This window comes from Scomber scombrus, chromosome 23 (genome assembly GCF_963691925.1).
Source record: "Scomber scombrus chromosome 23, fScoSco1.1, whole genome shotgun sequence".
NCBI lineage: Eukaryota > Metazoa > Chordata > Actinopteri > Scombriformes > Scombridae > Scomber > Scomber scombrus.
The window spans coordinates 4204417-4216228 of NC_084992.1; the positions used below are offsets into that span (position 1 = coordinate 4204417).

General features: G+C 37.7%; 1 protein-coding gene across 1 annotated transcript; it reads right to left on the bottom strand.

Moving 5' to 3' along the window:
• Nucleotides 1–8933: 8933 nt before the first annotated feature.
• Nucleotides 8934–11812, bottom strand: leap2 (liver-expressed antimicrobial peptide 2). Its single transcript, XM_062444787.1, has 3 exons — nucleotides 11526–11812; nucleotides 10807–10994; nucleotides 8934–10186 (listed from the first exon to the last, which is right to left on the bottom strand). Exons 1-3 carry the CDS (start codon nucleotides 11610–11612, stop codon nucleotides 10132–10134), a joined length of 330 nt encoding a protein of 109 aa, XP_062300771.1. The 5' UTR covers nucleotides 11613–11812; the 3' UTR covers nucleotides 8934–10131.

The window sequence follows — 11812 nt, forward strand, 5'->3', positions numbered from 1 at the left end:
GGAACGACAGAAGGAAGGGAGGAAAGAGAGAGGAAGGAAAGAAAGAGAAGGAGGGAGGGAAGAAGGACAGACGGAAGGAAGGAAGGGAGGAAAGAAGGAACAGTCAAAACAGACGACACAAAGGTTAATAATGGATCTGCTGTGATTTCATCCAGAGCACTTTTAGGACTTCTTTGTTGACTTAAAGAAGACTGAAGACCATGTGATTGGGTTGAAAGCTCTAGAAACAGCTGAGAATGAGGATAGTTCCCTCTTTTCACTTCTTCTAACTTGATATAATTACCTTTTTAATCTGTCCATGTAAATAATGGTTTTGTTTACGCTTCTTCACAACTTAAAATAAGGTTTAAAAGGTCTTAAAACCATCTAACTCAGAGCTTATAGGCCATCTTTAAATGGAAAGGTCAGGAGTGAATCATGAACAGTGAATAAAATGTCCAGCAGATGGCGCCACATGTGCAAAGATCAGGGTCACTATTGCTCTGTGTGGATGTTGATACTGTAGATGTAGATGAGATCGTGTTGCAGTCACTAAAAGGTTATCAATCAATCAATCAATCAATCAATCAATCAATCAATCAATCAATCAATGAAGATAAATAATACAATTATAAAAGGATAAATAATGACAGTGAAACATGGGAGACAAAGGGAAAATACTTAATGTAAATAATCAATCTAAGACCAGGCTTGTTATTTTCTTATTCCCCTTTTATTAAATTAAGTGTCAAACATGCGGCCCGTGGGCCAGAACCGGCCCGCTGAGGGGTCTAATCCGGCCCATTTTCCTTCCTGTCTTCTTTTTCTTCCTTTTTTCCTTCCTTCGTTCCTTCCTTCCTTCCTTCCTTCCTTCCTTCCCTCCTTCCATCTTTCCATCCTGTCTTCTCTTCCTTCTCCTCCTTCCTTCCTCCCTTCCTCCCTTCTTTCCTTCCTTCCTTCCTTCCTACCTTCCCTCCTTCCATCTTTCCATCTATCCATCCTGTCTTCTCCTCCTTCCTTCCTCCCTTCCTTCCTTCCCTTCTTCCTTCCTTCCTTCCTTCCTTCCTTCCTTCCTTCCTTTCTTCTCTTCCTTCTCCTCCTTCCTTCCTCCTTTCCTTCCTCCCTTCCTTCCTTCCTTCCTCCCTTCTCCTCCTTCCTTCCTCCCTTCCTTCCTCCCTTCCTTCCTTCCTTCCCTCCTTCCTTCCTTCCTCCCTTCCTTCCCTCCTTCCTTCCTTCCCTCCTTCCTCCCTTCCTCCCTTCCTTCCCTCCTTCCATCTTTCCCTTCTTCCTTCCTTCCTTCCTTCCTCCCTTCCTTCCCTCCTTCCTTCCCTCCTTCCTTCCTTCCTTCCTTCCTCCCTTCCTTCCCTCCTTCCTTCCTTCCCTCCTTCCTCCCTTCCTCCCTTCCTTCCCTCCTTCCATCTTTCCCTTCTTCCTTCCTTCCTTCCTTCCTTCCTTCCTTCCTTCCTTCCTTCCTTCCTCTCTTCCTTCCCTCCTTCCTTCCTTCCTTCCTTCCTTCACTCCTTCCTTCCTTCCCTCCTTCCTCCTTCTTCCCTTCCTTCCTTCCTTCCTCACATTTCTCCCAATGTCTTAACTCTTCAGGTTCTAACTTTTCAGTCATTTTCATTTCAGCAGGAGACAGAAAGTAACATATTAATGTCTCATAAACATGAAAGAAAACATTGTTATGTTACAAAACATCTCATATCAACAAAATTTCCTTCAGACTGTCAAAGAAAGTCCAGAGGGAAATTAAAATATCAACAGAACACAAAGTCAGACTGATGATAACCAGCAGGCTTAAAGTGGATTCTAGCACAAAGAGCAGCCGGACACTGGGTGTGGTTGGTTTGAACTGAAATATAAACATGATGAAGCAGAAAAGATTCAAACTGGCTCCTCTTCTTTAGTCTCTGGAGAGAAAGAAAACTGTCATATTGAATCATGGGTTTGGCTGCGGAGAAGTCAAGTTGATCCTTTTTTCAACTCAAGTGGAAAATAGACGAGGGGAACGTTACTTTAAAGCTTCGAATGGTGTCAAAGTTTATCATTAGTGTTTAAAAGTTACCATTTTACACATAATATCACTTCTAAAATAAACTAAATACATACACACAACTTATAAAGACAAAATGTGGCACAGAATTTGAGTAATATTATAAAAAATATACTATTTTAATACATTTCATTTTGTGATAATTTCAATGTTTCTGCAGGTACAGCTTAGTAAAAAATGGTAAAATAGCTCCAGAGAAAAGTGAAAATCTGGAGTTTTTATCTGTGAAACGTAGAGTTCAAAGTTTAGTAATGTTAAACAGAGACAAAAATATACAACCTGGGTTATATATGTCTGGGGAAAAGAAAGCAAACAGACGGGACGGTAAACATAGAGGCACAGGCTTTATGTCTAAAAATGATTGACCTGTAATACGTGCACGCTGACACGCTCACACCTGTCTGCAGCTTTAAAACACTCCGTTAAAACAACATAATCAAAGTTAAATACAATAAAAAAGAAAATGTTTATTTGTTGGAAGACGAGAGAGCTTCAAATGTAAAACATATGATCTTTTTTTCTTTCTTTTTTTTGGAGCAGTCAGCAAAACATAACAGCGTTAGCCGCTCGTAAATCTACCAATCAACAATCATGTGAAATGCTGGTAAGAGGAAAATTGGAGCAGCTGTTTTCTCATATATCATTCTTGCGCAATATGTAAAAAAAAAAAAAAAAAAAAAAAAAAAAGAAGAAGAAGAAAATCGATTGAACCAAGTTGGATCCAGATGGAGCCAAATCATTTTGAGTCTAGCTGGAAAAGCTTGATGTTAATACAAGAAGAGAAAAGGAGAAATATGGTGTAGATATCGATATGAGTGTGTGAAACTCCGTATTTATCTCATACTGGCTCTTTATGCAGCGCCTCAGTTCAGCCTCTGTCTGAAACATAGACTGTAAAAATGTCCCAAATGAACATCATACTGCATTGAAGAAGGCTTTAAACTAGCGATTGAGACCATAAACACATTTTGAAAACGTTTACTGAGGTTAGAAATCAAGTGAGAAGTTGGTGAATTCTCCATTGACTTGTATAGAGACGGAAGTCCTTTTGACACCAAAACGGTCGCCCCCTGGTGGCCTTTTGATAGAATGCAGTTTTAAGTTACTTCCGCATTGGCATCATTTCAGAGGACCAGAACTCCCCGCCTGGTCAGCAACAGGCCGTTTTAGCTCCTGTCTCTTTAAGATTCAGAGTCAAATCAAACACGGTTGTTGTGCACTTACCAGAATTGACGTTTAGCTAGTTAGCAAGCTAGCATTAGCATTTGGATTATCTATTTACAGAATGCTAAATTTACTCAATAAACCTACTGATGGTTTATATGCGACAACAGTATAGTGGAGCTTAGTGCAAAACAAACATGTATAATTTACATTTGTACAATGTGGTGATGTTCACTGTAGTTAGAACGTCCTCGGCCACCATTTCCTGTTTGAAAAGTGGTCCCTCCCATTCTGCTACGTAGCCTAGATGGCGACCGTTGAAGGCGAGAAGTGTCTCAACTTCTTGACCGTTTTGAGTGAAACCATCCAGGTTCTCATAGTGCTGCATGTTTCCATACTTCTCAGTGTGAACTGAACACACTGATGCACTCAAAATATTAAGAAGTGTAAGTACAGAAGAAGAGACAGTGAGGAACAGAACAGCTCCCCCTTTCTGGAGAATTTTGCTGCCTTTTAAACACAAAAAAAATGGATTTGTGAGTCGGCTCCATTGAGTTGCTTGTTAAACTAAAACAAAGATACTTTTTCTGACTTTAAACTTTAGTTTTTGATTGGATTAGTTACTGATCAACAGAAACCCTTAAAAACAGCAATTTAACATCAACTTACACCTTTTTTTAGTGTATGTCCCCTAAAGTGAAAAAACTGTGTCTTTGGCTTGTGATAAATGTTCTTATTGATCTATCTCACTCTCTATTCCTTCCTTTGCTTCCCCTCTTTATTCACCACCACTACCACTACTTCTGCTACCCGCCTAAATTTGAATTTCTTTTGCTCTTATTCTTGAAACTTTGCTTAACATTTGGATGGAAACCAAGCTTGTTTTTCAGGAGGTTAAAGAGTTCTTTTCATGGTGTTTTTAAACAAAAGGAAAAGGAATTACAGTCTGTAATATTACTGATGAAATAACAGAAAACAAGAGAAGAGGAACAGATATGAAAGCAGAGTAAAGGCTGTGCTATTTCATAACGAAGTGGATGCCTACTGAACTCCACTGACCTCTCTTCAGTCGTCTAGATATTTACTCTTTACCAACTTTACACAGTGTACCTGCCAGTCTCTGCTACCATCTGACCACCTGACGTCTATAAACGGACACTTTCACATAAAGCAGTGAGTTGACTAGTAGTAGGCTACAGCCTGTATGAAGAACACTGTGTGCAAGTCAAGACTGCCAGATGACTCCCGAACAGACAACATTTGATGGATGGCGATATGGTTGAGGAATCATCCAAGTTCAGCATAAGGCCAAAAGGACTGTAAACTTTTCACACTATGAAAGAACAGTCAACATCATCGTTAAAAATGTCTGCTTTTCATGACAAGTATATCTACAAAAATTATTGCTCAAATTTGCCCAGTGTCCAGACCGGAGGGAGTTATACCTCCTACAAAAGTGTATGGACACATCTCATTGGTATTAATCTGCTGTGATAACATCTTAAACTCCTCTGGGAAGACTTATTGAGAGATATGAGTACCTGGCTGCAGGGATATGGTCCCAAATGACCATTAATGTTGGGTGACTTGTTCCAGTTTATCTTAAAGGTGTTGGAAAGGATGGAGGTTGTGAATCTGTCCATCCCAATCAGCAGAAAAGACCACGGAAAAACGCCCAAATATGTTCAATGACAATGTTTCTTATGCCCCAATGCAAGTGTTTATTTCAAATTTCTTACTTTCTACAATATCTATGAGAGGTATGGTTAAGATTAGTGAAAGATACACCAAATAAACTCAGGTTAAAGTCACAGTTAGACAATTAAAATACTTGTGGGCAGTGAAAAACAAGTTTGGACCCATCCTTAATGTAATACAGCGAATTTGTTAGCGAACCGTTGCTTGTCAATGTAAATAATAACAGAATGTAATGATTTACAAATCTCATAAAACCATATTTTAATCACAATAGAACATAGAAAACATATCAAATGTTGAAAGTGAGAAATTATACTGTTTCGTGAAAAATATTAGCTCATTTTGAATTTGATGGCAGCAACATGTCTCAAAAAAGTTTGGACGGGGGCAACAAAAGGCTGGAAAAGTGAGTGGTACTAAAAAGAAACAGCTGGAAGAACATTTTGCAACTAATTAAGTTAATTGGCAACAGGTCAGTAACATGACTGGGTATAAAAGCAGCATCTCAGACAGGCAGAGTCTCTCAGAAGTAAAGATGGGCAGAGGTTTTTTTCTATGTTCTTTTGTGAATATAATATTGGTTTATGAGTTTTGCAAATCATTGCATTCTGTTTTTATTTACATTTAACACAGTGTCACAACTGTTTTGGAATTGGGGTTGTACGAATCAACATTATCATTAATTTAGAGTCTTGTTTCCGTCCATCTGGTGAATATAAATCTAATATTCACTCTCTTTCAGTTCTGTTTTTGTTAAGCTGCTACCGTGGCTGTGTCCGAAATCACTCCCGATTTACTATCTAGTGCTCTACATTTACCCTCCGCCGTTTGATTTGAGTGTCCGAAAGCTGAGTGTCAATATAAGTCCTAAAATATTCTCACAATGCAGTGCTCCACATTTTAAAGATGTGAAATCTACCGTCACACAACTCTACAGTTGATGGTGATGATTAGGTAGTGTCCGAAATATTGATTTCAACAATCTTGATTCACTATCGAGTGAATGAGTAAATGAGGATAAGTGATTTTGGACGCTTAAGTTGGTAAACATGAACAATGAGCTGAAACTTGCTATAAAGCTCCATAAAGCTACAGAGTCGTTGATAATTCTCTGTAGGTTCATCACTACGAGTATCGCCTCTCACATCACACATTCATACATTTTAGCCACTTTCACATTAAGAAAAGCTTCTGATAGTTAATATAAACGTTTAAAAAAAGACTCTTGACATGTGTAGACTCATCACAAGTTCTTGCCTGCTTATGTTGGCACGTGTTTTAATCCTCACATGTATGTACACAAAACACACACATGCAAAAACACACATTTCTCATGACTCTGCACATTCTCTCAGGAGTGGAAAAATCCCTCTGAAGAGGTTCTTGAATCCACATGATTTCCAGCTCCCCTCGCTTCAGTTTGTTCCGTTCACACACTTGGCTGGACCCCCCGAGTGTCGTTGTGAAAGAATGAACGTTGACGCCAACAGCTGTTTGACTTTTGAACACTGACAGCAGATCTGGCTTCGATTTAAACGCATGAAAAATGCATAAAAAAGAAGAGAGAAAAAAAGCAGATGAGTCAGAGTTCATGAGTCAGAATATTGTTCAGGTTCTGCGGTGATAGCGTCACCTTGTTATCCTTGTGCAGCTGCAGGTGTTTTAAAGGAGTCATAGGCGTTTCGGGATAGCGCTGCTGCTGCCAAACAAAAATCAATATGTCATTTAAACACATGTGAATGTCCAGGAGATTTCTGCTGAGCAAGATATCTCTCTGCAAACACTGTGTCCATGCAGCTTTTGGACTAAAGTTCCCAACTCAAGCAACTAATGCAACATAAAAATCATTATGGTGGAATGGTGGTAAATTACTGCTTATTTTGCATGTTGGAAATCACCGTAAATATTCAGTTTTTAATCACAAATAATACATCCAATATCTCTGGATAATCACTCTCCCTCCTCTCATAAAGACACTGAAACACATTGCAGACTTGCAAGATGTGTGATTCAGAAACAAGTTTCATTTTGAAACACTGAGCAGAAATCTGTTGATCATTAGAGACAGATAAATGTCTTGAAATTGGGAATGAAAATATGTATCTGGGAACAAAAACTTTTTGGCTCTGTTGCATGTTTCTCAAATGTTTAAATAGACAAGTATGAGAGTACATTCAAGTCATAAGTCAGTTTTCCAAATTTTGACAAACCTAAACTCATGAGATTCATGCATCAAGTCCATGCCATCAGACTCAAGAATATACCTTTCTTTATATGTGTATTATCTCTTATAATAGACTTAATAGTCTTAGAGATCTGCTCCCAAATGGAGCCCAAAACTCTGCCACAGAAAACGAATATGTCCCTTCCGTTTAACATGAAACATTTAACATGGACTTTGTCTATCTGGTGCAGTTATTTCTTTTAATTATAAGATTATTATCAAACTATTTCTCTCAGGTGTTCCTGTTGTCTTCCCATCGACCATACAACGTTTGTCCTCCTGGGTTTGTCTGGTTTAACCCTTTGTAGGTCTGCTCAACCGTTGGGTAGAAGTCACTTTGTGTCATGATATCTTCTCAAAATCTAAATCTATTGAACCCATTTAACTTTTTGGGCAATCTTTACCACTTGTATGAGGTATGTAATGCATTAAAAGACCATCAGATTATGTTATGGTTGCTATAGATACAGGTTGTTCTATGGTTGCTATAGATACAAGTTGTTCTATGGTTGCTATAGATACAGGTTGTGCTTTAGTCTATAAACGAAGAATAACACACATCACTTGTGACATCAGAGATCCTGCTGGAGACATTTTTTAAGTTGAGTTTATTTTTTTCATGTTGTACACGAACAGAATGAGCCTCTAACATGTTTTGTTTTTTTTAAGTTTTGAACAAATGAGGTCTGAATTAGGTCTGTAAAACATAAAATTTAGGGTCAAAGAAAAAAAATCCATCATTTATGTTGTCATGGCCTCAAAGAGGTAGGAAAAGCAAAAAAAAATATTTTTAAATAGCACTTTCTTGGTGTGACCTACAAAGGTAAACTGTTTATAAAGCATAAGGTATAACTTAACTTCATTCTAACTTATTACCAAAGGTTTTACATATATGTTTGGAAACAATGGTCCATAAGCTTCATTTAAATGAATCTATACCTCATTTTTGAGTTAATGCCTCTTGTCCTCCCGGGTCAAAACTGATCCGAGGACAAAGGGAGGGTTAAACAGTCACGCAACTAGATGTTGTAAAATGTGTGTGCTCATACAGTGGTGATACTAAGTTTTTAGATATATACTGTTACTAAAAGTAAGAGGTGCTTTAGATACATTAGATACAAAAAAACAGTAACATCACAACAGTATCGACTTTTTTTCTGATGCTTTATTCCACTTTTTCTCCAGCCCTCTACATGTAGGTAACACAGTACATACAGTAGACAGTACACAGTACAAAGATAATTTGGGTTTGAAAGTGCAATCCTACTCAAACATGCTGAGTGCACAAAATATCAGCAAACACCTGCTCTGTGCATGAAGTAAACTGTGCAGGCCAAGTCTGTGATCCCATTTCAGGAGATAACTGTGCAAAATAGTGAAGAAATTTAGGAGTCTATTCCTAATATTTGTGCACTCAGCCAAGATACATCTTGTTATTACCACATTTCTGTCATTGGTTACAAATATAAGATTGCCTGAGCAAGTAGATATCTAAAAATCCCACTGGATAAGCTGAAAAAAATCCAGTTTGAAAGATTGATTATTCTAAAACAAACCATTAAAATATCATAAACAAATTGTTTTTTAAGAAAAATGCAAATGGTACATTTCTGACATTTTAACAATGGATAGAATAAATAAATATCCAAGAATCATTGCAGGTGTACATTACATGAAAATTAACATGCATGCATTACAGTAATTGTGGATAATGTTTACTATATTTTTCATTATAAAATATGTGTTTGTATTTCAATAATGCTGAAAATCTGAACTAAAAATGCATTTATTTTTAACTTTAAATATATGTTTAAAAAAATAAAAAAAACACAACATGAAGATATGAAAATGTTTGGGGGGGACTCGAGCATTGCATCAATATTTTGTAACCTTTGCTCCTTTCATTTTTTCCCCATCTATTTCTCAGTTTCAAAACCCCAACTGACTTTTCCCCCCTCTTTGAACCCTTTTGTCCCCATTTCTCAAGCTCTTAGTCACACTTTTGGGTTTAAGATAACAAATCTAGTGCTATAATTGTTGCCAGAATTGGAAAAAGACACGACAATTAACATCACTGTATCTATCCTACGTCACAGCGGCACATTAAACACACATGTAAAGGGGAAGCCTATGTGTTTCCATTATCAGTGGAATGATTAGACTTACTGAGCTAACAGTCAAATGATAGCTTATCACGAATGACACGAGACAGTGATGACGAATTCAAGAAAAATGCGAAGGTCAGGAGCTCTTTAGGAGACACAAACTCTTCCCTGTTGTGCTCCATCGTTATCTGTGACAAAAATAACCAACAGATAACAAGTCTCAAGAATCTAATGGTATAATATCTGCAGCTTTATCCACAAAAGTTGCTAAATTTTTAGGAATACATCTTGTAAAAAGTGTCATACGACTTTAGCGAAACAACGGGGTGTCGTCTATAAAACATGATCAAGCAATGCAGACTTTAGACTCAATGATACCTTATGTGGGTTTAAGTTCAAGGCTGCAGTCTGCTGCAAGATTAAAAATGTTTCTTTTCCTTTTCTTGTCTGTTTTTTTTACCTTGAATCACAAACTCGGAGCTCTCCTACAATGACTGGAAGGTTTTTGATCAACAGCACTGGAAAATTTTAAGCATTTACGATTTACGAAAAAAACCTGCAGATCCAAACCTAGAAAATATCAAGTATGCAAGACTAAATGACTCCCCTTTTACACTTTTGCACTTTACCCGTTGCCTTAACCAACCTCCTATTATCTTCTATATTCTAGTGATACCTCCCCTTTTTCTTGCCTTTTGAACTCTATCAGGTGGGGCAGTGATTACCCCCCTAACACGCCTTTTCTTGGACCTACTATGTAAATTCATATGAATATTTAGACATCAGCAACATTTTAGCACATATAAATACAAACATTTTAAAAAAGGCCCCTACTAATCAGACCCCCCCCTTAAGGCTTATGGCTGTACACTCCTGTAAACACACTGGTTGTGTCCTGATGTCCGGGTCTAGTAGTTGACGGGCTCTGAGAGGGAGCGGTGGCCGGTGGAGCAGCGTCCCGCCCTAAAGAGACCAGGTGAAAAGAGAAACGTTATACATTTGATGATGTTTTTCTCACATACTGATCATATTGATTGATAATTGGCAATTACTACTAATGCTTTATTGATAAGTTTTTTGGGAGTTTTTATTTAGCACTACCAGCAAGATTAGTTGAATAGCAACCAGTTCTAAGCTGCATTCATTGATCCATTTCAATTGGTAACCATGGCAGCTAGACAAATTTACATTGCTGTGCATCTTAAAATTGAGATTTTGCCAATATACTTTTATAAAAATACAATATAAAATATATACTAATGTTTCCATTGAACATTTTTCTGCTTCTTTACATGACAATGACCCCATTTGGTGCCATTTTCTAATAAAGAACATCTTATAAAGGCTTTATTGTACCAAATATTGAACCAAAATCTATGTAATAACAACTTATTAACACTTACAGCTAAATACTTAATGTATTAAACCCCCTTAAAAATGACTTATTAACATATTTAACTTCAGACTTGATGGTTTATTAGAAAGTGAGAAACCCAAGAATGGCCTAAAGGACTTCAAACTCACATTACAACTCATTACAAACATTTAACAAAGGGTTATTTACTGCAAAGAGGTACAATTACCTGCAGAGTCCTGTGGAGCATTCGTAGTTGTTCTGGCAGTAAGCTCCGAACGGTTTACTGTTCATGATCCTCCACAACGGGCTCATCCGAGCTATCCTCCTCAGAGTCCGGATGGTCTGTTCGCCCTGTGAATCTGGACTGTGATCAGGACTGGACTGACCCGGAGAGGCCAACGGACCTGCACACACCTGATGGACATAGAAATGTGCGTTAGGAAAAAGAGCCAAGCAGGGTACGAAGTAAAAAGCAGTAGACACAACATATAAACCTTAGGATGCACATTTAAAATACTTCACTTATGACGAAATGTGTAGATTTTTGTAGCTTTTTCTGCTTCTCAGAGCCTTCATCAGCCAGTAAATAAACCTTTAAATTTGTACTTTTATGTTTATACTACAACATAATGGTAAACTTTAAGGCAATGATACTTTTTATCTACTTTCCTACCCTACAAATATGTCTAAAACCAGTTCAATACAACTTTACTCTAAAAACTAACTTTTTCCTTGTAGGTTTTGCAGTGTGCAACATCTGTCTCTAATAAAAATAATATATATAAAAATGGATTGTGGTTTGCATTAACAAGAGACAAGAAACCCCGCTTTGAACATCCATCCTTTATAAACCCATCCATCATTTGATTTAACACCATTTGACACATTTATCCTGATTTCGTGACCACAACTATTCATTCAAATTCAAGACAGTTCATTCCTCACCTGCTGAGCCAGCATTAGCAGCACGAGACAAAGTGCCACTGCTGCTTTTCTTTGGTTGAAGACGCTTTTCTCCATCTGCATCTGCATCTTTGAAGCTATCAAGTGTCCCGCTGCTCACTGCTCTTCAGTCTTGAGGAAATCTGACCTTAAACAAAGCAAGTTCCACCTGATCTTCAAACGTTTTCCTGTCAACTTCTTTCTGGAGAAGTCTTCAGTCCGAGTTCAGTCAGGTGTTCATTAGACGCAGGTTGGTTTTTTTTGCAGGAAGTCTACTTAAGTCAGTCTGA